The following is a 27,580-nucleotide window of genomic DNA, read 5'->3' on the forward strand; positions in this document are numbered from 1 at the left end:
TGCCCCATCCCCAAAAAATTTAAAAAAGAGGTCCCCCGAAAACACTTTAAACGGAATCCGGATGAAAGACATGGATATATATTAACTTACATAACTCATACGTGCATACCATCCCCAATAAAAGCGTGAAAACACTTTAACTGGAGACCGGATGAAAGACATGGATATATATTAACTTACATAACTCATACGTGCATGCCACCCCCGTCAAGAAGCGTGAAAACACTTTAAACGGAATCCGGATTGAAGACATGGATATATATTAACTTACATATTTGTATATTCTATCGACAACCTAACTTATTATAAACATTAAATTCCGTAATTGACTGCCGTTCTCCATTGTCGATCACATTCTGATTCTAAACAACGTTTTTTGGTTATAACTAATGAAGCTTTCCACAAAGTGCTGTCATTTGTAACGAGCTTTCTATTGGAATCCTGGATAAATTTAGATATCATTTCAGTAATGACCGTGTTGTAAAATTTTTAATACGTTGGAATATAATAATTATCACATATACATGTACATGTTTGTTTGTTAAAGCTGTTTCTGCTTCTACTGTTTACAATTCGATTATATTCAATTATATTCATTTTATTCTCTTTCCATATACTGACATGATGTATAGAGAAAAAACATATTTACAATATAATATATACAATAAAAGTAGTGTTCGTAGTTGACACACGGCACTGTTTCACAACAAAACATTTTCTTTTTAATCAAGGAGGGCAGCTCATGTTATTAATCAATCTAATAAAAATACGCATTTTCATTAATTTTTTAACATAAGTTATATTAATCAGTTCGTTAAACTTATAATATTTGGTCTTGATCAAAAGTATTTGTCTATAAATAAAATCCTGTGAGCTATTAACGCTGTACATTCAAGTAAATAATGAAATTCATCATCAATTTACGATTATTTAGTGAAAGGTTCGACATTCCTGTTTCATCTCACACGGACACTTAATATAAAGAACGTTGATAAAGGCACAAAGACAAAATCTTTTGTTACACCCGGGTTCAAAATATCATATTCAAATAAAAATTTCCACTCCAATGTACATGTGTACTGCTGCGTGTACCATTAGCTAATTAAACAAGAAATATCTAAGTTGAACGGCGTAACAGTTTGATAATTTCCAGGAGAGTGATGTCCGGGTATAATTCAGGTAGTACATACATGTACTATTATTTAAATCCTAGTTCCACTTAGAAGTCTGCCGTCGGATAAGGAAATCAGCTTGGTAAAACCTAGGGTTTTCTCAGATGCATATATGCAGCTATATTTAGAGGCCACGAAATCTACCCGTGACGAATCTATTAAAAAGCCAAGTCATTCATCGTGCCGTTGGGACGGGGTAGAAAATGATTCACAGTACAAGGGCCTGTCATAGTCTACTGCCTTTTTCATACATACCAATGCGTTGGGAATTCCCAACGCTGACAGCCTTTAAATGTTTATAACGTTCAATATGAGTTATCTATGATGAGTGGAATGGATAGAAAATTTCATTTTTATACTTTGCCATGCCAGTTTAAAAACTGCCCTAACAAAACTTAATTTATATGAATTATATGTTATTTTATCATTATATAAAGCATACTTCCTGAGGCTTTTGCATTGATTCACACTTCCTCTGGGTAATAAACAAATCGAAATTTAATTAGGATTTAATCAATGGGTTGATATGTTACTGTTTATACAGAATCCCATAGGCCATGTTCATATACGGACATGTAAATGAATGTGTCTAGTACTGTCGAGATGTTAACAAAAAATCACATTGTTATTTCTCTTGATTTTAATTTTTATATCTCGGCTTCATTAACAATCCCGGAATATGTAATACGCCCATCCCTGTGTTAGAGGAAATGATACTATAGACAATAATTAAAGAAGATTTAAATAATACTAGTGTTTATATCTAATAACATGTTGAGCTTAAAGGCTCGTGTTACACATGACCAATATATGTTTAGGATATACAATGTTTATTACAATGATAATAAATGTGCTTGCCGTTGTAGTGTATTTTATCCATATATTTCGCTGGCGTTACGCTCTAATGACACCCGAACAGCACAGGTGTATTAAGTAATATCACAAACACTCCTATGACAGCACACACGTACCTCGCGTCTGTATTAACGTCAGTATGTAGGCTAGGTATATACAGTGAACAGCGATACCCGTCAAACATTTCTCCCCCAGGCCACCCACCAGGTGGCAATGAACACTAACACATCACAGCATATTCAAAACGCACTGCACGATTGCCATTTATATATAAAATGTCATCAATCATAATTTTCTTCATACACTCTAATAATATTTAATACACATAAACTTCCTTCTATATTTCATTAAACACTGATCAGTATTTTCTAATTTATTGTAAATACATGTATTACATCAATATTCCCCATAACCCATACAACTATTTTTGCGCCATAGTGACAAAATGCCCATATACTATACAAACACATTTTATAAGCCCCAAAAAGAAAAACATTTTTTTTTCTTTTTCCTTCTGTCGTCGCCCAGCGCGCTGCCTGAACTGATACTCTGCGGTGTACACGGGTACAACCCCGTGTGTCACACCACCCAGCGGAATACCCGTGGGAGAAAGTAATTTCGTGCTAATTCATTTCATTCAAACGCGCGAAATATGATTTACTATTTTCTCTAGACGAGACTAAAATGAGATATGTATCTAGACATAAAACGAATTCTTTATAGGTAGTCGGTATAGCTAATATATATATAACGCATATTCTTTGTGTTCTGTGCAAACAAAAATATATATTCTGCTGCCATTGTTACATTTCATAGATTTCCTTCTGTGCTTTGTTTACTTAATCTTGGACTCTACCCGACACCCGTCCTCGTAGGACCCTGGCTGTTGCAAGGACGTGAACAAAAACAAGAAAAGGGATTTGTTTACATCCATTCTCACAAGATCCTGACTGTTGTGGGGACGTTAACAAAATCAAAACAAGACAAACAAAGGGAGAAACGAGGTAGACAACGACGTTAACAGCAAAGATGTTATCAGCCAGCATGAAGTCCTCCACGTTGTCCTCGTGTAGATGACATTTTGTGATTAACGGTGCTATCCACATGCATGTCTTGATAAATGTTGTGATACATCAGATTTCATTCGGTATCAAGTTTTAAATAAAAATCTGACGTTCTTACTTGGTCCGCCATCCTTCTTTTAGTAAGTAAAACAAAACACATGTTTTTGTTGGAAAATGAAAAGTTTAAGAACAACAAATCAAAACAAAAATAAAAATCAACAAGAAACAACAATAATTTCTGCAGGCATTATTGACAAAGCCACGATGTCACATATTGCAGGTGAATTGTTTACGTTAACACAGCATTCACAAAATTTTCTCGAATTTTTACAATAAATCACAATTTATTTCTGAAAGGTATATGATGTTTTTTCTTCAATTGACACTCTGGTACCGACCTAACTACTTCAATATATATCTTCTTTGAAATGCAAAGTTAGACATAAATGCATGAAATATTTACATATCAAAAAAATGTCTTAGCTAATCATTGGTTTTTACACATCCTGGTTCAGGGGTTTAACAAAGGAATACTTTCATATATCTGTAACACAGTCTTGTTTCGTTCCCTGTGTTCTGGTCTGGCAATATTGATATATTCTTACTGCTTTTCCGTGTCTGTTTGAATCGAGGACTGGCTTGTATAAAAAAGAAGCATTACATTATTTGTGTAAAATATTTGAGTTAATTAAATGATTATAATAGTCAAATACGATTGGCAGGTAAATGATGGTGTGATTTGGTTTGGTTTTATTTGTTTAACGTCCTATTAACAGCTAAGGTCATTTAAGGACGCCCCCATGCGTGCGATATGTATGGGTGTGATGAATGCGTATGTGTAAAATGATGGTGTGATACAACAAAATATAAATCTGTACATGATGGTGTGTTTTTTCCTTTTTAAAAAAATTATATATGTATGTTTATTTCTTTGCTATTTTGGTAAACTATTTAATAAGTATATATATGAAATACTATATAGTATTACTTCAAACAGAATGCGCCACTAAATTACTATGTATATAAAAGGACATATAATTGCTATATATGCCATTCATCACTACAATATATACACAATAAGCCCCTAATATATTATACAATTGTATATACATTAAGCACCTTATCTATATTATACACAATAAGCCCCTAATTTATTATTTATACAATATGCTCCTTATTAATCGTATATACAATATGTATCTAATTAACTATACAATAGGCATATATACATGTAGAATTCAAACAACGAGGTTAACAGCTCCTTAGAGATCGACCACGCCTCCAAGTACACGTTTATAACGCGGCTATTCACAGATGATACGTGGTTATATTTGATACAAAATAATTCGCCCTGTCTCTCCTTGTACAATAAAATTAGTCCATACCTCGAGGTGAATTATACAAAATCCTAAATCTTATTTAAATATATACATAACATTACGATTGGGTCTATTTTCCCATTTAGCTGCACACTGGAACATTTTCTTGCATTAAATGATAATATTACTTGTATCAGGATAAATTTCCATTTTTTGCATCCTTATTGAAATTTTGAAATCAGAGTTATGTTCGCGGTCGGAATACCTTTAAATTGCACCCAGATGTTTCTAACACTGGTTTGATCGGGATCACAATTCCGGATCCAGTGGCTTCGTCTGCTCCCACCAAGATCCCGACACAGATGAGAGAGTTGTCCCTTATCTGGAACACTCCTGCGCCCGAATCACCATGAGTCGAAAATGGCGGTAGATGACAATCATCCTCCGAGCACTGTCGATTCTCTATATAGTAAATTCCTCTCCAACGCTCTGTCTCTGAAACTCTTCCGTATATCCTGGAATTGAATTCTGCGGTTTCGATGCCTCGGTAAGTGCCATAGGTCACACCGGATGCACTCCCGAACTTGATAATCTTTTCCCCTACAATAGGTTCACCATATTCGCCATGGTCGAATATTGGTTGGTTCTCTGGAATTCCTGAAACAAAATGAATTCAGAGACAATGAAGGTTATGTATTTTACTAAAATAATTGAGAGTCGATTGAATAATTATTGCTACGGATGGAAAGAAGTAATGTTTTGATTTTTTATATCGTACGGTACGACGGCTGATTGATAAAACGAACATACTCGAGTACGAGGCTCACAACCCTTGTACATCGTCACTTTCAGTTATCGGCTCCAACGCTAAAAAGGGTACAGTTCAAATAAAAAAATCTGTAATGAATTTTTACAAGTATCAATTACAATTGAAATGGCTGCAAAATAATCAAAACCTATTTTGAAAATACTATATGAATGCCACAGAAAATAATTAAATGAAAGATTTAAGAAAACATGAATAATATAGAACCTTGTTCAGAGAGTTGTCCCTGACTAAATGCAGCAAACCCCGGTGACAGTGGCGCCCTCGCTGGAACCGTGATCTCAACAATAGCGATATCTATGGACGTAGCTTCATTCAGGCTGTACTTCAGATAAACTACTTCACCACATATCCGGTCATCCTCCGGATACCCTGTGTTCCCAGTGCTCGGTTGCAGGACAGGTATATCAGGTACACTGTCCTCAACATAAGTCACGGGGCCATTAACGACGTGTGCACACGTGATGAAACCAATCTTGCCATCTTGCAGTTCTACAAACGGACCAATGCTTCCGAACCTGTTGAATACATATACATATGTAGAAATGAGTTACATTGTATCTATGTGTAGAAAACAATAGATCGGAATATGCCTTTGAAAGACATACCACCACCACCTACATCAACAACATCAACAACAAAAATAAAAACAACAAAAAAACAGTAAAGGACAAATTATGAGTCGGATGTTATAACATGTTCTCGAGAATCTCATTTATACTGGAAGCCATTGTGGCCAGCAAATATATAACCAATACTCGCCTCAACGTTGGGTCGTCCGCAGTTCCGATGTTGCATCCAAAACTGAGGGGTTGATGTAGAGCGTTAGGACTCTGTACGTGATGTAGGACAACATGTCCCTCTCTAACATCTACAGGAAGTGTGTCATTCCCGACCTTTAGTTCCGGCGGAAATGCCGGCTCCTTGTCGGGAACGAACCCCTTGAAGTGGCATAAAATAACCAAACATGTTTGTTTCTTGAATGAGCCTCCGACGGATTTTACCGGCGATGACAAAATGCCTCGCAAATTTGAATGATTTTTCCAGAGTTTGTCGCTGTGTTGTTTGATCGCTCTGGCTACTAATATTCTGTCATCTTCTGACAAGATGTAGTTGTTCTGTTGGCAGTGATATAACGCTTTTCGACTCTCGTCGCTGGAGACAGATGGATTTCGGAACTGTACCGGGTAACCGGCCTTGTTTGTTTCACTGCCATGTGCGATGACGTCCGTGTATATTACAAACATTTTCTGTTTCTTTGGCTTGTATTCTCCAAACACGACCTCGATGAATTTATCTTTATATTGCTTTTCAAGCATCCCCTTGACGATATATGGCTTTAAAGTTACGTGCCCATTTTCACACATTGAAAGACACCGCCTAACAATGTCGTCATCAGTATATCGGATCAGAAGTGACGTCATTTCTTCTTTTCCTGAAAAGAAAGCTACCTCCAATGGAGTAAGCAATTGTTTTGGTTTCAGATGAATGTCGGGGAAGAATGCGCTATTTATTTTCTTCATTGTGTTTGCTCCATTTTCAATCATGCGCAGCACATCATAAGACTTCCCCTCTGCTGCAGATCGATGCAGACCGATCCAGTTCCTGTGAATGACTTCCGGTGTCTTTTGATGGACTACGTCGTAAGAATCTTCCTGTGTGTGTGTGAGCGTTAAGTCTCTACTATGTGGCGTCTCGTCGCCTTCAGGTGTATATTTGTCGGCCGCATCACTCATCCCAGATTCCGACGGAGAGCTGTCATGAGGTTTGTCAGCAGGTACAGAACTTCCGGGCTCACTAAAGTATCCAGACTCCATCATAGAAACTTAAACAATATAAAACAACATTAGACATTGCAATAGGCACGTTGTTTTATATATGTACGGATACAAGTGTCGTGTAATGACGTCAGCACATGGAGCTGTTGAATAAAATGTTTCCAATTTTAGTCATCGTTACCTTTGCAAGGTATATAAAATGCTGAACATGGATATATTTTGCTACACTGCATATAATCCTTGTATAACACTGTTAAACATGTTTATTTACATTCCATAGTACGTTTTATCACATAACTATCCCATTCTGCCATGTCACGCGGCCATGTCAGAAACATCGTAAGACACTAGTATAGACACATGCGTCATAACACTATTATGTCATATTAAATATGTGACGTCGTATGATTGTCTCGGTAGATGGAAACGTCCCATCCGAGCTGGATTTCGTTTGTCTTATTAAGAAAGGAAAACTTTGTTTTGCTTATATTCTCATCAATAGTAGTTATGTGATAAACATAATCTTACACTCGTGACTATGCCATATGGAATTCATTAAACTCGCCTTAAGGCTTGAGGCATATAGAATTGTTGAACTCGTTTCGTGAATGTTAAATGACATAGCCACTCGTGTAAGATCCTTTATATATACCTCGTGTCTGACTTAAATAGCATACGATGTAAGCATGCTTTAAATACAACTTGCTTAAGGGACACACGCTTAATACGAATTTATGCTTACAGCGATGTAAACTCCCGAGCCTGTTCCAGCCATTGATATTTTAAGACCCTATTTATGGATCTTTGATAAAACTACATTATTCAAAATTATTACAAAATATGAGATACATATAAGTTATTGTTAAGTATAATAAGGGGTAGATATGAGTTCTAGTTCAGTACAATAAGAGGTAGATATGAGTTCTAGTTAAGTACAATAAATGGGAAGATATGCTAACAATGATGATAATTTACCTTGTATGTATGAAGAATCAAGTTGGTCATTTCTCGCAAGATGGCGGACCATGTCTGTCTGTTTGGCCTCTCCTGCCAAGTCGAGGACGCTCCTTCCGTCTGCTGTTCTTGCCCTCAGGTCGACCCCAGTCTCAAGTAACTTATCAAACATCTCAATCTTACCCGATCGAGCGGCATGGTGTAGCGCATTATATCCTGCCGGGTCGAGAAACTGACCTTTGACATGGCACGCGGGATACTTCTCTATAAGATGACGTATCATTTCAGATTGTCCGTTACGTGCGGCAAAGTGCAATACGGACGAGCCACTCGTGGTGGTAGAATCTACAGGAATACCATGTCTGACTATGGTGTCTAGTTCCTCCACGTCTCCTTTCTCGGCACTAGACAGTAAATCTACTATGGTATACTTTCTCTTTCCCTGAAAATATCATAATGTCACAGTTTGTGTCCGTAAAAAGTTACGACAGTAGTGCAATAACATGATAATAGTACGATAATACTATGATAATATTACGATAATAGTACAATTATAGTACGATAATAGTACGATAATAGTACGATAATAGTATGATAATAGTACGATAATAGTATGATAACAGTACGATAATAGTACGATAATCCGATATTAGTACGATAATACGATAATAGTACGATATTAGTACAATAATAGTACGATAATAGTATGATAATAGTATGATAATAGTACGATAATAGTAAAATAATAGTACGATAATAGTACGATAATACAATAATAGTACGATAATAGTACGATAATAATACAATCAAAGAGAATGATAATAGAACGATAATAGTATGATAATAGTACGATAATAGTACGATAATAGTATGATAATAGTACGATAATAGTACGATAATAGTACGATAATTGTACGATAATAGCACGATAATAGTATGATAATAGTACGATAATAGTACGATAATAGTACGACAATACAATAATAGTACGATAAAAGTATGATAATAGTACGATAATAGTACGATAATAGCACGATAATATTACGATAATAGAACGATAATAGTACGAAAAATAGTACGATAATAGTACGATAATAGTACGATAATAGTATGATAATAGTGCGATAATAGTACGATAATAGTATGATAGAAGTACGATAATAGTATGATAGAAGTACGATAATAGTATGATGAAGTACGATACTACTTAGATAATAGTACGATAATATTACGATAATAGTACGATAATATTACGATAATAGTACGATAATAGTACGATAATACTACGATAATATTACGATGGTAGAACGACATTAGATCGATAATAATATGATAATAGTACAATAATACAATATTAGTACGATAATAGTAAGATAATAGTATGATAATAGTACGATAATAGTACGATAATAGTAAGATAATAGTATAATAATAGTACGGTAATAGAACGATTATAGTACGACAATAGTACGATAATAGTTTTATGAAGTACGATATCAGTCAGATAATAGTAGGAAAATAGAACGATAATGATACGATAATAGTCCGATAATAGTACGATAATAGTATGATAATAGTACAATAATAGTACGACAATAGTACGATAATAGTACGATAATAGTACGATATTAGTATGATAATAGTACAATAATAGTACGATAATAGTACGATAATAGTACGACAATACAATAATAGTACGATAATAGTACGATAATTGTACGATAATAGTACGATAAAAGTATTATAATAGTACGATAATAGTACGATAATAACACGATAATAATACGATAATAGTATGATAATAGTATGATAATAGTACGATAATACTACGATAATACTACGATAATAGTACGACAATACAATAATAGTACGATAATAGTACGATAATTGTACGATAATAGTACGATAAAAGTATTAAAATAGTACGATAATAGTACGATAATAACACGATAATAATACGATAATAGTATGATAATAGTATGATAATACTACGATAATACTACGATAATAGTACGATAATAGTACGATAATAGTACGATTATACGATAATAGTACGATAATAGTACGATAATAGTACGATAATAGTATGATAGAAGTACGATAATAGTATGATAGAAGTACGATAATAGTATGATAGAAGTACGATAATAGTATGATAGAAGTACGATACTACTTAGATAATAGTACGATATTATTACGATAATAGTACGATAATATTACGATAATAGTATGATAATAGTACGATAATAGAATGATAATAGTACGATAATAGTACGATAATAGTACAATAATAGTACGATAATAGTACGATAATAACATGATAATAGTACGATGATAGAACGACATTAGATCGATAATAATATGATAATAGTACAATAATACAATATTAGTACGATAATAGTACGATAATAGTAAGATAATAGTATGATAATAGTACGATAATAGTACGGTAATAGTACGATAAAAGTACGATAATAGTAAGATAATAGTACGATAATAGTACGATTATAGTACGACAATAGTACGATAATAGTTTTATGAAGTACGATATAAGTCAGACAATGGTAGGATAATAGTAGGATAATAGTAGGATAATAGTAGGATAATAGTACGATAATAGTACGATTATAGTACGACAATAGTACGATAATAGTACGATAATAGTACAATAATATTACGATAATAGTATGATAATAGTACAATAATAGTACGATAATAGTACGATAATACTATGAAAATAGTATGATAATAGTACGATATTAGTACGATAATAGTACGATATTAGTACGATAATAGTACGATAATAGTACGATAATAACATAATAGTACGATAATAGTACGATAATAGAACGATAATATTATGATATTAGTACAATAATAGTACGATAATAGTACGATAATAACATGATAATAGTACGATAATAGTACGATAATAGAACGATAATATTATGACAAGAGGCCAAGAGGGCCTGTATCGCTAACCTGGATTTCATGAGATATGACACAAGAATGATGATTAAGTATATTGGTATTGCCATGTCAATATATCATAGGCATTTTATATGGGTACGTGAGGTTTTTATGCCAAAAAATGCATTAATCCATGAAATGAAGTTGACTTTTGGTGCAACTCCGGATGCTACCACACAAATGTGAGCGATATCCATTGCTTAGTTTTAGAAAAGAAGTTGTTTAAACCAATTGACCCCTTTTGACCCCGCCCTCTGCACCCCGGGGTCAGTTCCTTCCGTTATAAAATTTTGAATCCCTACCCAAAAGGATGCTACCAGTCCAATATGAGCTATTTCATAGAAGAAGTTGTTCATATCAATTTAGCCAAATTGACCCTTTTTGGCCCCACCCCTAAGCCCCCTCGGGGGGTCAACCCCAAGATTTGTACAATTTTGAATCCCAACCCTATGACCATGCTACCATACAAATGTAAGTGATATCCATTGCTTAGTTTCAGAGAAGAAGTTGTTTATATAAATTCTGCCAAAATGACCCCTTTTGGCCCCGCCTCTTAGCTCCCCGGGGGTCAGCTCTGTCATTTATACAGTTTTGAATCCCTACCCCGGGGGTTGTACCAGGCAAATATGAGCGATATCCATAGCTTAGTTTCAGAGAAGAAGTTGTTTATATCAATTTAGCCAAAATTGACCCCTTTTGGCCCCGCCCCTCAAGCCCCAGGTAGGTCGGCCTCACCATTTGTACAATATTGAATCCTGGCCCCAAAGGGATGCTCACAGTCAAATATGAGCAATATATATTGCTTGGTTTCAGAGGAGAAATTGTTCATATCAATTTAGCCAAATTGACCCCTTTTGACCCCGGCCCTCAGCACCCAGGGAGGTCGGCCCCACCATTTGTACAATTTTGAACCCTGACCCCTAATGGATGCTCACAGTCAAATACGAGCAATATCTATTGCTTAATTTCAGAGGAGAAGCTGTTCACATCAATTTAGCCAAATTGACCCCTCTTGGCCCCGCCCCTCAGGCCCATGTGGGGTCAGCCTCACCATTTGTTCAATTTTGAATCCCCACCCCATAGTGATGCTACCCGGCAAATATGAGCATATCCATTGCTCGGTTTCAGAGAAGAAGTCGTTTATATCAATATAGACCAATTGAGCACATTTGGCCCCACCCCTCAGGCCCCTGGGGGTCAGACCAGTCATTTGTACAATTGTGAATCCCCACTCAATAGTGATGGTACCAGGCAAATATAAGCAATATACATTGCTCAGTTTCAGAGAAGTAGTCGTTTATATCAATATAGCCCAATTGACCACATCTGGCTCTGCCCCTCAGGCCCCCAGGGGTTCAGCCCCATCGTATGTACAATTTTGAATTCCCACCCCATAGTGATGCTACCAGGCAAATATGAGTGATATCCATTGCTTGGTTTCAAAGAAGAAGTTGTTAATATAAATATAGGTATATTGACCCATTTTGGCCCCGCCCCTCAGGCCCCTGGGGGGTCAGCCCCACCATTTGTACAATTTTGAGTCCACACCCCATAGGGATGCTTCTGACAAAATTTCGTCAAATTCTGATCAGTGGTTATGAAGAAGAAGTCAATTGTTGACGGATGGACGGCCGGCCGGACGACAGACGACGGACGGACGGACGGACGGACGGACGACGGACGCAACGGTATGGCATAAGCTCACCTTGGTCCTTCGGACCAGGTGAGCTAATAATAGTATGATAATATTACGATAATAGTACAATTATAGTACGATAGTAATACTATAATAGTATGATAATAGTATGATAATAGTACAAAAATAGTACAATAATAGAACGATAATAGTACGAAAAATAGTACAATAATAGAACGATAATAGTACGAAAAATAGTACGATAATAGTACGATAATAGTACGATAATAGTACAATAATAGTATGATAATAGTAGGTAATACTACGATAATAGTAGGTAATAGTACAATAATAGTACGATAATAGTAGGTAATAGTACGATAATAGTACAATATTAGTACGATAATAATACGATAATATAACGATAATAGTACGATAATAGTACGATAAAAGTACGATAATAGTAAGATAATAGTACGATAATAGTAAGATAATAGTCGGTAATAGTACGATAATAGTACAATAATACTACGATAATAGTACGATATTAGTACGATAATAGTACAATAATAGTATGATAATAGTAGGTAATACTACGATAATAGTAGGTAATAGTACAATAATAGTACGATAATAGTAGGTAATAGTACGATAATAGTACGATAATAGTATGATAATAGTACGATAATAGTATGATAATAGTACGATAATAGTACAATAATAGAACGATAATAGTACGAAAAACAGTACGATAATAGAACGATAATAGTACGATAATAGTACGATAGAACGATAATAGTACGATAATAGTACGATAATAGTATGATAATAGTTGGTAATACTACGATAATAGTAGGTAATAGTACAATAATAGTACGATAATAGTAGGTAATAGTACGATAATAGTTCGATAATAGTAAGATAATAGTACGATAATAGTACGATAATATTACGATAATAGAACGATAATAGTATGATAATAGTACGATAATAGTACGATAATAGTACGATAGAACGATAATAGTACGATAATAGTACGATAATAGTACCATAATAGTACGATAGAACGATAATAGTACGATAATAGTACGATAATAGTACGATAATAGTACAATAATAGTACGATAATAGTAAGATAATAGTCGGTAATAGTACGATAATAGTACAATAATACTACGATAATAGTACGATAATAGTACAATAATAGTACAATAATAGTAGGTAATAGTACGATAATAGTACGATAATAGTACGATAATAGTACGATAATAGTACAATAATACAATAATAGTACTATAATACTACGATAATAGTAGGTAATAGTACGATAATAGTACGATAATAGTACGATAATAGTACAATAATACAATAATAGTACTATAATACTACGATAATAGTAGGTAATAGTACGATAATAGTATGATAATAGTAGGTAATAGTACGATACATGTAATAGTACAATAATAGTACGATAATAGTAAGATAATAGTACGATAATAGTACGATAAAGCGACAATAGTAGGTAATAGTACAATAATAGTACGATAATAGTACTATAATACTTCGATAATAGTACGATAATAGTAGGTAATAGTACGATACATGTAATAGTACAATAATAGAACGATAATAGTACGATAATAGTACGATAAAGCGATAATAGTACGATAATATTACGATAATAGTACAATAAAAGTACGATAATGGTAGGTAATAGTACGATAATAGTACGATAATAGTGCGATAATAGTACGATAATAGTACGATAATAGTACGATAATATTACGATAATAATACGACAATACGGCAATAGTAGGATGATAGCACGATGATACAAATGTAGCTAAATAGAAAATACTGTAACAATATTTCGACAAATGTAAACAAAATCCACATATTAAATGTTTCCCAGCATTTTATTGTGGAAAACTTTATCGATTAATCATACTTTTGTTTTTGATTCATGCTTCCCATAACAAATCATGAAAATGTTACTTTAGTTTGAGAATCTCCTTTCAAATGGAAATTGAAGTAAGCTTTTGTATCTATTAAGATTTTGTATTCATTAAATGTGTTAAGGTGACAGTTATATGAAAGATGCTAAATAACAGACAGCCTACTGGCTCCTTCTCACAGAAGTACACATACTTCTGGAGTAACATCAAGGGCATAGAAATAAATCTAGCACCAGCAGGAAAACAATAAAAATAACAATTGCTTGAGTAAATTAACTTACGGGACTGATTTACGACATTATTTTTTCGGGATATATATGGTTTTCCGATTTTAAGGCAAAAAGAAGACAAATTAACTCAAAGTTTTGATGAATGGATATCACGTAAAGGATGTAGCTTCTCATATTAAAAAAAAATAGCATTGTTTTCAACAGATCAAAATTACTCTTTTCGAAAATGTAGATTCTTTCAAAACTGACGTGAAAGTCATAAGTAATACTCATAATCTTCACTACACTACACTAGTGAAATCCTGTTCGACCGTTGAGATAATATAGATATTATTTTCCCTCTAAGTGGGTGAACATATTTTGCTCTTTTTGATACTATCCGAATACAGCAATGAAGTTTCGTCCGTAAAAATGTGTCAACATGGGACTAACCTCGTCATCTACATCATCGACCTCACCAAATGAAAGAGATAGCCCGGTGTCGTATTGCTCTTCTTCTACTGCGACCCCAGCTTGACCTTGAAATAAATAAAAAATTTATTAAGTACAAATATCTTTATAGTAATCGCCTGTTGTTCAACATTAATAAGATTTTCAAAGACGGAGAAAAATGAGAATGGGCTTGGTATTTTTTTTTCGACATTTAATTGCATGGTACGATTGTATTTGTTATGCATAAAGATATTTTCCCCCGGTTATCTGACCCTCCCTATTTTAATCCCCCGATCCTGTTGTTTTTATTGACTAAAAATGAATCCAATCTGGAATCGTGATCCTATTGGAGAGATTTGAATAATGCGAGTAAAATAATCCACTAGACGTTTTACTTCTACAAAACGACACACATGCGATTAAAACGTGTGTAGTTAACTAGATCGTGTAAGATAATCATAGGAGAAAGCGGTCTTAATGTAAATATAAATGCACATTTATATGTTATATAATGCATATATAACATCATATTCCAGTGTTTAATTATTAAGATTTAAGAGACGTACAAAAAACGTCAAATAAAATGTATTTCTGACCTTCCTACCCTATTTTTTGGTTGACATATAAGTCATGACCAAATCGCCATCGTTCATAGCGTAAACAAGTGTTTGTTTATTTAGGTTGAAGCGGGAAGCGGATTTTCTGAAGTGAGCGAAGGTTTGTTTAACGATTTATATCAATATACTCGTTGCTGTTATTCAATCCTTTTGTAGTAAACTACAATAGTTCCATTGTTTGGAGATGACTTGATATACATTAAGAACCAACTCCTATAGTCCGATCCCTGATATCTTTCTCTCTATCATAGTAATCTATCTCAATGTACTGTATTCGAAAATAAGACATTGTTTAACCAAATATAAGTTTATTCTAATTTGGTTCAGATATTTTAAATGAATCGTTTCTAATTACCCCCGCGTTCAGACGGTGTATATGAGAGGGAAATACATATTTTCACTGCAAAATCTTATACTTTCACTGCTCATCGCTGCAGTGAAAAAATAGGTTTGATCAGTTTGATAAATACCTTAATTGCATTTTTGTCAGTGAAATATTGAAATGTTTCAAACTACACTTGTTGTAATAAAACTAATATTTTCACTGCAGCGATGAGCAGTATATTGATATTCTGTCATACTCCTAAAATATATGTTATATTAAACAGGAAACCATTCCACATCCTCTAAAAATATCACAGGCAAAAATGCACTTACATTTATTTATAGTAACAATTTTTAATGTACTGTTTGCTCGTCAAAGAATATATATACATTTATATTGTATGTATAATTCTGATATGGTGATACGTACCAATAAAATCATCATTTTCTGATGCCCGGATGTACTCAACTAAATCATTTTTCTCGCACTCCTCTGCCAACTCCAGCGCTGTTAGACCCTCTGACGTTTTCGCCGTTTTGTCAAACCCAGCCCGCACGAGCTGTTGAAACACACGAATGCTCCCAGAAAATGCGCAACAATTGTGTAACGCATTGTACCCCTGCATGTCAAGGTCGTGACCTTTGGGTATACATTCGGGATATTTCGTCAGAAGATGAGAGATAATTTTAGTCTGACCTCCATAGGCAGCAAAATGGAGGACGGATGACCCACCAACGGTTACAGATTCCACGGAGACACCGCTCTCTATTGCTTTAGTTAGTGTGTCCAAGTCCCCGTATGTGGCCGATTGAAACAGGTCGCCTACTTTGTACACATCTTTAGATGCCATTACGTGTTAATTTTCTGAAATTTTATGAAACAAAAATAAATAAATAAAAATAAACAAATAAAATAAAATACATTTTTTCTAATACGCGATATTCATGTTACACATTAATGATCGGAGCTATTTAGAATCGTTGTTAGCGTTGAGACGTCCAGCTGTGATAATGATGATTAAAAGAGATACTGGTCAATGGCATATTTTTAATAAAATCCACATACGAGATTTTAAACCGCTTTAATTAGATACGTGTTCTTAATGAACCTATTTATTACAGTTTACTGATATACATTTGATATATTTGGTGATTATTTACAACATGTGTGATATTCAACTTGTATAGTGATATTCAACTTTAACAGTGATATTCAACTTGTAAAGTGATATTCAACTTGTAAAGTGATATTCAACTTGTAAAGCGATACGTCTTGTAATATTCAAAATCAATACGTTTAATACGTTTATACCCTCATCACTTCGCTCGGTTTGTGTTTAATATTGAGTTCATTTATCTTTTATTTGTATTAAGTCCTATCATCAGCTTGAAGAAATTGTAGTATACAAAAATATGTATCTCGGCCATGGGACAATACCACGATCATATCTATTACGAATCATCGAACGAGGAATCAAACTGAGAAAACCATTGATGTATACCCTATTGACAAGGTTTAGCAATCTTCATCAACACTGCTAATACACGCGTGTGTAATTCCTGATAAGACATGTGTGTAAACCCTGGTAAAAACGTGTGTAATTCCGGGTAAGATATGTGTGTAAACCCTGGTAAAAACGTGTGTAATTCCGGGTAAGATATGTGTGTAAACCCTGGTAAAAACGTGTGTAATTCCGGGTAAGATATGTGTGTAAATCCTGGTAAAACGTGTGTTATTCTGGGTAAGATATGTGTGTAAACCCTGGTAAAAACGTGTGTAATTCCGGGTAAGATATGTGTGTAAACCCTGGTAAAAACGTGTGTAATTATGGGTAAGATATGTGTGTAAACCCTGGTAAAAACGTGTGTAATTCTGGGTAAGATATGTGTGTAAACCCTGGTAAAACGTGTGTAATTCTGGGTAAGATATGTGTGTAAACCCTGGTAAAAACGTGTGTAATTCCGGGTAAGATATGTGTGTAAACCCTGGTAAAAACGTGTGTAATTCCGGGTAAGATATGTGTGTAAACCCTGGTAAAAACGTGTGTAATTCCGGGTAAGATATGTGTGTAAATCCTGGTAAAAACGTGTGTAATTCCGGGTAAGATATATGTGTAAACCCTGGTAAAACGTGTGTAATTCTGGGTAAGATATGTGTGTAAACCCTGGTAAAAACGTGTGTAATTCCGGGTAAGATATGTGTGTAAACCCTGGTAAAAACGTGTGTAATTCCGGGTAAGATATGTGTGTAAACCCTGGTAAAAACGTGTGTAATTCCGGGTAAGATATTAGTGTAAACCCTGGTAAAACGTGTGTAATTCCGGGTAAGATATGTGTGTAAACCCTGGTAAAAACGTGTGTAATTCCGGGTAAGATATGTGTGTAAACCCTGGTAAAAACGTGTGTAATTCTGGGTAAGATATGTGTGTAAACCCTGGTAAAAACGTGTGTAATTCTGGGTAAGATATGTGTGTAAACCCTGGTAAAAACGTGTGTAATTCCGGGTAAGATATGTGTGTAAACCCTGGTAAAACGTGTGTAATTCTGGGTAAGATATGTGTGTAAACCCTGGTAAAAACGTGTGTAATTCCGGGTAAGATATGTGTGTAAACCCTGGTAAAAACGTGTGTAATTCTGGGTAAGATATGTGTGTAAACCCTGGTAAAAACGTGTGTAATTCCGGGTAAGATATGTGTGTAAACCCTGGTAAAACGTGTGTAATTCTGGGTAAGATAATAGTGTAAACCCTGGTAAAACGTGTGTAATTCCGGGTAAGATATGTGTGTAAACCCTGGTAAAAACGTGTGTAATTCCGGGTAAGATATGTGTGTAAACCCTGGTAAAAACGTGTGTAATTCCGGGTAAGATATGTGTGTAAATCCTGGTAAAAACGTGTGTAATTCCGGGTAAGATATGTGTGTAAACCCTGGTAAAACGTGTGTAATTCTGGGTAAGATATGTGTGTAAACCCTGGTAAAAACGTGTGTAATTCCGGGTAAGATATGTGTGTAAACCCTGGTAAAAACGTGTGTAATTCCGGGTAAGATATGTGTGTAAACCCTGGTAAGACACGCAAGTCATTCTTGGTAAAACATGTGTGTAAACACTGGTAAAAAGCGTGTGTAATTCCTGGTAAGACATGACTGTAATTCCTGGTATGTTACGTGTGTAATATACGGTTTAAGGCAGTGTTTATCTCTGTGTATTTATATAAAATCTACTGAACAGGAACCATATATGTTGTAATACGACCTTGATATGACCTCCTGACCTCAATTGCTAACGTTATAACCCAAACTAAAAGTACAATACAATAGGTAATCTAAGGGTTCAGTATCAGGGTTTGTTAACACAACAGACATAACTACACATACGTAAAATAAAGTATGTTATAATGCTATATAGACATGACAACAGAAATATCAAACATATTTGGTATACATGTAGTTTGAGTCCAATTAACGAAGTAAGGTCATATTTATTAATGTATGCTTTAAAAATGAAATGGACACGTAATTATCAGATAGAAAAATCACTAATTGATAATTTTGATAGCTATATATGGTGAAAATAATTTGGTATTATCTATACTTACAATATTATCATCCTTTCTGTTGTACACGACCACGATACCGCTAATAAGACGACATGAGAAATAACTGTAATACTGTCGTAAGGTTGTGTCTCGATTCAATATCATTATGTTGTACTTACCGTTAAAAGTAGCATCAATTCATTCCTTGAAATATTAACACCAGATTATTAATATACTAGAGCTTGTATCCCGGTAGACAGTGATAACGAATAGTGTGTACTTGCTATAACATACACTTGGGGCTGTAAACATAGAACAATCTTACTGACATTTATGTAACCATTCAATAGGTTTTATCAAATATAAAATCGTTCAGACACTCACTAAAATGTAATTTTATCATCAGACTATATATAAACTTACCAATAGATGTCCACGCTGTGTGTTACTGTACATTATAATCATGACAATTAATTCCAAGTAAACAGGTGTTTGGAAAACACGGCTACTTTCGTTTTGTATATAAAATGCACGTAACTTTCATTTTCCACATAAATCACACACATAAAAAAATCATCCACATTTATCACATATATCAGAAAAAATTGGTCTGAGTAATCGCTTCCATATTCTATTTCTGATTTCTTAGAGGAGACGGTAATAAGGCCGATACACCATTGGTTAAAAACTGAAAACTACTCCACACAATAGAAATTTAAAAGGGGGACATCACTACACCTATTAAATCAGTTTACCGTTAACACCTGAAGTGACAATGATGAGTCATATTTAGTAAAATAAGTAACATTCTTACGATGTACATGTATGTATGTACGTTTTCAACTTGAGATTAAATCTATCTTAAGGAGATCGAATATAACCGGGGGGGGGGGGGGGGGGGGGGAGCTACATACTTCATAGACAATATTTCCATACAGCTGTGTTTCTTTCTTCTTCTTTAATTGTATGTATAGGATAGGCAGCACTTCAGTTTGTTTAAACTTATGTTACTTAAAAGTTTTCCTGGACGTGTATTCGTAAAACGTATTAACAATAGAAATATTTTATCTATCTAATACATTTAAATTGTTTATGAAAGAAACAGAAGCTGATAAATGTTGTGACATAAATTTTGAACGTGTCTGATTTCGACTTTGTACTTGTGTCAGTCAGGTTATTCATATAAATGATTGATTGTGTAGCTATTAGATACACTACATACAGTATCCTCTGATGACCTGCCATCTTGAAAAGACTATTCCCTAACGAGAACACGGGAATGAATATCAACTCATGTCAGATTGGATTATAACTTACACTGAGTCATACACACGATCATACTAAGGACACTGATACTTAAGGACGCATTTAAAATTATTTTCATTTGTAGGCAGATATGTTTCTACATAACGGCGGGCCTATATGTCCAGATCAAATGTTCTCCCGACAGTGGAAATGTTCATCATTGTCTATTTCATGGTTGAAAAAGCATTCTGGTTGTTCTCAGTACTCACCAGCCGGGCTTCCAATGTTTTCAGTGTCAGTGATGTGACGACATCACTTGGCAGAGAATTCCAATGGTTGACCACTCTTTCTTTAAATGCATATTTCCTTACGTTTAATTTATATGTTCCTTTCTCTAGTGGTAGACTATAGCTGACTTGTTCTTTTGTTAACATTAACATTGAGGAATCCTTCCGGTACAGAAGTGTCGTAGTACTCTACATGTACTTGATGTCTATCAACAGCTAGGGTTACGCATGCATGAATGACATTACCTGTTGACAGGACGTTAAACAAATACAACCAAAAACAAAACAAAACATTCCCCACTGGACGAGATGCATGCGTGTGTGTTTTCGAGGCTGTGCCATGATTTGTCACTTTGTGATAGTAAACGGTAGTCAATATTCCCTAGCCTGAATGGCAGGTATTCTAAGGGAGGTAACTCGTGTTATGCCATCCAACATTCCTCCCATTAAAACGCATTGGTTCGTTAAAAATGTGTGTTCTAATTCCTTGACAAACATCTGGATGTACTTAGTATTATATTCAAATACACATTTTATGAGATTAGTTTAATTTGAGAGTTATAGAGGATTATCAAAACAACATTTTAAAAGCGGTTTTCTTCAATAAAAAAGAACGATGGCGACATTTAAATGATTTTATTGTACTATGCTATGTAATATCTATACAATGAAATTAAAAATAAATATAATCCAGTCATAATGCCACAGTATCTTGCCTAGTCGGCACTTTTCTACGTTTCAAAGTGCATTCCCCCTCAGTAAACATTCTATTTGGCGGCGAGTTAAACCTTTAAAACATGCAAGTATGAAATGTAATCCAAAATTCCTTTGATGTGGTATATGCTCACTGTTCTATGTTAGCTGCTGGAACAACAACAAACTCCTTATGTTTTATTTTAATACGAATTCAACTAATAAAATTAATCGATTGATTGATTAATTGAATGATTGACAGTTTGGACCAAACAATATTGAGCTAGGACATAGGGAATTTTAAGACGGCTAGGTTATGTGGGTTATTTTTAAACCAATAAGAAACTAAACTACTTGGACATTGGTCGATGGCTGTATCAAACGAAAATATGAAAACTTATGAATGGAAATCACTAAAAAGTGCACTTCGATTTTCGGTCTATACTTTGAGTGGTCGGTACTACTGAATATAATCGTGAAACATAACAAACATAATTCTATATATAGAACAGAATCTATGATTACGTTACCCGTCAATCAAACTAGGGATGACAAGTGTATTAGAACAACTTTAATAACGCTACGCCATAGCTGGTGATTCACAACTGTAGATGCGTGACTTCTCGGTATAAACAAGGCTAACCTGATCTTTGTGGATATGCTAATTGAATATTCGGTTTATGTTTATATAAAGAAAAGAACACCTGTGTGTAGGATGTATGCCTGAAGTGTATTTGTGTTTGAAAATAAATCCAAATAATTTCAAAATTAGTTGTCAAATAAAAAAATGCCAGACATATATACATATAAACATTTCGATGCGAGCCTGACAGGCGACGATCGACACGAATGACACCGATGACATGTAACGTTAACAGATATGGTCATTATCAAGAAAACCTCGATTTATTGTCAACCATGAATAAATCGAAGTCCCGCTGTTTCGAAGTTTTTCTGTTAATCCCTTGAACTTCGAAACATCGAAGTTTGACTGTACTAATATAGACTTAAAAACTTAATATATACTTTAAAGTGTTTCGATAAGTTTAAGATGAGCTTTGATACAAAAACATTAAGTCCTAAATATAGGAAACTTAAATTAAAAGAAAAAAATAGAATAATTCAATAAGATTTTTTGTAACTTTATTCTACTAAATAATTATTAACTTGATTCCGGTTTGGCGTCCTCCACCTCTCTTGTCTTGATCAATCAGTCTATTTGGTATTGTACCTTCAGAATAGAGCAAATTATTTTCTAAATTCTCCTAATTTTCTTCTGTTTATCGCTCCTACCATTACCTTTTACAATACATATTTATTTTATACAATTCAGATTATCTTTTTTATACTAAACATATTATGTTTTTAAATATGTCTCAAGTACACGTATTTGCTTTTTGTAGTTAGACTTACATGTAAAACCATTTCAGGAAAAAGATTTCAATTGATTCCACGAGGAAAAGGAGTATCTGAAAGCTCTTTTACACATGTCAGACAATCTAACAGCTATATTCAGATACGTGCTGAATGTAAACTATCAAGCATTGTTAGATCTCCTATCCCTTAAAATGTATTATCTTATATAAGATATGTTTTCACGATAATATGCCGAACACAATACAACATAGAATTACTAATTTAACACATTCCAATATAACAATTATACACGAGAAAAACTTTTTTTCAAATACGTGTGTGTGTATTTCGGCACAAATTGCATGAAACTTGTAGAAAAAATAATCTGATACTTTCTCAATTAAGGAAAGTAAAATAAGCGCCTATCATCTATTGCCAAACATACATGTAGTGAATCAGCGAATAGTGAAAATTGGAGATAATATCTCATTTACATATTAAATTGCTCATTTAAATATGATTTAAAATTTGGGCATAGCAACATTTAATTTTTTTCTGGGGTCTGATCTAGCCCACCATCCTCCCTGTGGTGCCATTACTATAAAGGACTACTAACAACAGGAAACCAGGGTGAAGTCTGATTTACATATTTGTTACTGTTAATCTTAAAATGAATTATAAAACATTAACCAAAAAAACTAATCCGGAGTTATATATGCGCATAGAGTATAAAATTCATTATTGGAATTTTCCTAACTACATGACAGTTGGTAAGATGCAGAAATGAATCAATACTTTTAAGGAAATCGTTTTGCTTTCAAACGTTAGGTGAACGTTACTTTACTATATGCTTAGGAATGTTATTGAATATAATGAAACACAACTTTCTGAACGCAGATAGACATAGAAATCTAATTTTCAAATTTACAGATTTTGATATTATATATGTACCCTCTGTCTGATCTTCAATGAAATTAGTAAATTAATGTATATTTAAATCATTAGGTTTGCACACCAACGCTGTCACGGATGTTTTGCCTTATATATGAAGGCTGCTAAATAGTGGGATTAACGTCTCCAAACGAGACCAAGTGTGGTTTTCCTGGCTTGCCTGGGTTGTCACATGAACACAGTTCCCTAGTAGTTAAGCTTCTGAACTCTGACCCCTATCTGAGAGAGTGTCCTACTCTCGGCTATAACCGGAACAAGGACATTAATCCTCGTCAATCAACCCCTATCTGAGTATAATGGTAATCGTTATAATTCCAACTTTTAATTTAACTCTAAAACACATGTAGTGCTGTGTTATGATCACCGGTACAGTTGAAAGATTCATTTAAATTAAATTCAATTCGACTTTACTGGAACTTTTAAAACTACAACTGTATTTTTATATATACATGTATTTTACCTACACATACCGTCATGAAAACATCACCCATTGTCGCAATGATCATCCCAAATATAAGGTTGATCTCAGGTTTTTGGTCTTGATTTCTTTCTTTTACAACCCTTCCCACAGGAAAGGTATTGCTTTGCCCAAATGGACTATGGTTATGTACGTATGGTTATTGAACAGATATTCGGACATTATGTAAACGTGTTCCAATCGTGCAAAATAAGGGTAAAGTCAACACAAATTATCATTCTAAATGCTGTACAAGGCTCATCGCTTCAAGAAAACTAACAACATAACTATTCGAACATCGTTAAATGACGGACTTAAATAATACGGTATTCATTCACCCCTAATTGCATTTCTCTGCATACACATACAAAATAACTTGGCTACGCGCATGGTATTATCACTAAAATTATTCAGACTGATATCATTTTGTTATCTGTGCTGAAACACATTAGTTCGTTCATTTATTTCACCAGCAGTTTTATATTATAAACACCAGCATTTAAACTATGCCGTTTATGTTGATAAAATATCTCTTTTGTTTATTTGTTTGTTTATCTCTTAATATGTCACAGTCTGTTCCGTGACCCTGTGGAACTCGATGTTTTTCGTACCTTAAACATATATACTATTAGACACAGTACAGTTACAACAACCACGTTTGTGTTTCGTTTATTAACTCACGATAAACTGTACACTACTGGTTCTGTCTAGAAACAAATTACAACAGATGTAGACACTGGTGTGTCATTTACAACGTCAGCACTTAATATAGGAAATATGTAGGAGACGGGAAAAGTGGCAATGACTCCTCAGATAAGACGAGTTATCTATAGAAATGCATTAAACAAATATACATATACATGTATACATCTATAAAAACACCAGCTGAAAAACGTCACTCGAAACAAACTCAAATAGCGATCAGAATCCATTGTTGAATGGGCTCCACTGAAGGATTTCCTTCTTTTTCTCTCTGTATTTACCTCCCGACAAAGTGTGTGTTCGCTGGCATAAATCTTGTCCTGTATTTGATTGGTCCATACTTTTATTTTTATTTTTTATTTTTGTGTGCCAGCATTTAGCATACTTTGACACGTTAAGTCAATTCCGATCATATATGAAACGGAAATGACGAGTCCATTTTTCCGAACCAGTCTAGTTACGAAGCTTAATTTGCTCCATCTAAGGGAAAGACGAAATCTCCCACCATATTCCAAATTCTAGTGATTTCTCTACCATTAATAATGTTGTCTTACTAAAATGTACTTCCGACCTATGTAGCAGTATAGCCACCGTCCAATAGAAGATTCACACCATTTATAGATGAAGCCGATCCATCGAGGAGAAACAAAACAGCTTCTGCAACCTCCTGTGACGTCAGCAATTTTCGAGTAGGTGTAAGCAGGCGTAGTTTCTCGACAGCAGCTTCCGGTATTTGTTTCGTCATGTCCGTGCTGACATAGGATGGGTTGACGGAGTTGACTCGGATTTTGTGGGGTGCAAGTTCCTTCGCCAAATTTCGGGTAACCGCGTCAATTGCTGCTTTGGTAGCGGCGTACACAGTGTGGTCACGAAGCGACCGATGTGAAGCTATACTAGATATGTTGACTATAGCGCCACCTTTACCTTCCGCGATCATACCGGAAGTTATTATCTGTGTCACGTTAATCATTCCTTTTATATTCACATCGATCATATTGTCAGTTGCCTCCCTTTGGATGTCGACGAATTTCCCCAACAACCCAAACCCGGCGTTATTAACGAGGATATCAAAGGGAGGTAAGTTACCTAGAGATCGCCTGGTGGAATCCCAGTCTCGCAAATTCACACAAATTGTCTCTATACCAGGAAGTTCCTTTTGGAGTATCTCTAGGTTTTCTTTGGTTTTACTGACGGTCGTTAACTGCGCTCCTTCCTTGTACAGCACATGTGCAATGGCCTGGCCTATTCCACGTCCGGCACCGGTCACAATGGCCTTTTTACCCGCCAAAGCGTTCGCTACTCTCCTGTAACAAAGAAAATACAACAATGAGTTGATACGCAATTATAGCAAGCACGTTATCTTACATGTTGGTAAAACAAGAGGCATATGAGTCGCTTAACACGCATTAATCAAACAAGAAATGAGCCTTAAGGGTCTCTTGAATATTGAAATAATTCTGTCAGGTTAACACTTTTTGACCTCCTTCATCAACCTCTTGGGGTCAGTCGGGTCAATATTTTCATACCATCAAAATACTTCCAAAACTACCAATTCCATATAAATTACTTCCAAAACAGATAAAACAAATAAAAATGCGATTTCCCTATATCAACTATCGTAAAGTTTATTCCCTCCACAGGAGAAATCGCAAGACCCCAGGGTCATGAAATTCACAATTTTGATACAGCACTTTATGAAGACTCTGCCACCTATGAAGAGTATTTGATTCGAGATTTTGGGGTCTTGAGAGAATGATTGTTTGAAATTTCAGTTTATTCAGTTTACATGCGTGTTGATTTTACCCATTTTGGCCTAAAGTGGGTTTAATGTGAAACTCTTTGGTTTGGTTTAGTTTGTTTAACGTCCTATTAACAGTTAAGGTCATTTAAGGACGGCCTCCCGTGCGTGCGACATACATGCGTGTTGTCAGTGCGTATGTGTGTGTTTTGGAAGGCTGCGGTATGTCCGTGTTAAATCACCCTGTAACAGGCCGGAACTTTTGCCGATTTATAATGCTATCTCATTGAAGCATACTGCAAAAGACATCCAGTAGTACACCCAATCCGGTCACATTCTACTGACAACGGGCGAACCAATCGGCCCACTCCCAAAATACTGAGCGATAAGCAGGAGTAGCAACTACTAAGGTGAAACATTTATTTGTTTTGTTACATGCCTGCCCAAAGGACCTCCCGTTTCCCCTTAGTATTTGAGAAGTCGT

The 27,580-nt window shown here is 34.8% G+C and overlaps 2 protein-coding genes across 2 annotated transcripts; both read right to left on the reverse strand.

Annotated features, from left to right (window-relative positions):
* Positions 1 to 3,591: 3,591 nt before the first annotated feature.
* Positions 3,592 to 17,021, reverse strand: LOC117315703. The gene is made up of 6 exons (XM_033870027.1): positions 16,563 to 17,021; positions 15,192 to 15,277; positions 7,990 to 8,410; positions 5,999 to 7,061; positions 5,444 to 5,754; positions 3,592 to 5,067 (listed from the first exon to the last, which is right to left on the reverse strand). Exons 1-6 carry the CDS (start codon positions 16,981 to 16,983, stop codon positions 4,655 to 4,657), a joined length of 2,715 nt encoding a protein of 904 aa, XP_033725918.1. The 5' UTR covers positions 16,984 to 17,021; the 3' UTR covers positions 3,592 to 4,654.
* Positions 17,022 to 25,310: 8,289 nt separating this feature from the next.
* Positions 25,311 to 26,679, reverse strand: LOC117315125 (L-xylulose reductase-like; the record flags this gene model as incomplete). Its single annotated transcript, XM_033869268.1, has 1 exon — positions 25,311 to 26,679. A coding segment is annotated over one exon (750 nt), but the record flags the coding sequence as incomplete, so codon positions are not given.
* Positions 26,680 to 27,580: the final 901 nt, after the last annotated feature.

Source organism: Pecten maximus, chromosome 17 (genome assembly GCF_902652985.1).
Source record: "Pecten maximus chromosome 17, xPecMax1.1, whole genome shotgun sequence".
NCBI classification, from domain to species: Eukaryota; Metazoa; Mollusca; class Bivalvia; order Pectinida; family Pectinidae; genus Pecten; species Pecten maximus.

Excerpts from the sequence above, each read along its gene's own strand:
- LOC117315703 (XM_033870027.1), bottom strand. The coding sequence starts at position 16,983 with ATGGCATCTAAAGATGTGTACAAAGTAGGCGACCTGTTTCAATCGGCC. Across the intron at positions 8,411-15,191 it reads TCGATGATGTAGATGACGAG|GGAAAGAGAAAGTATACCAT; the intron begins GTTAGTCCCATG and ends TGATATTTTCAG. Across the intron at positions 5,755-5,998 it reads GCGGACGACCCAACGTTGAG|GTTCGGAAGCATTGGTCCGT; the intron begins GCGAGTATTGGT and ends TGTATTCAACAG.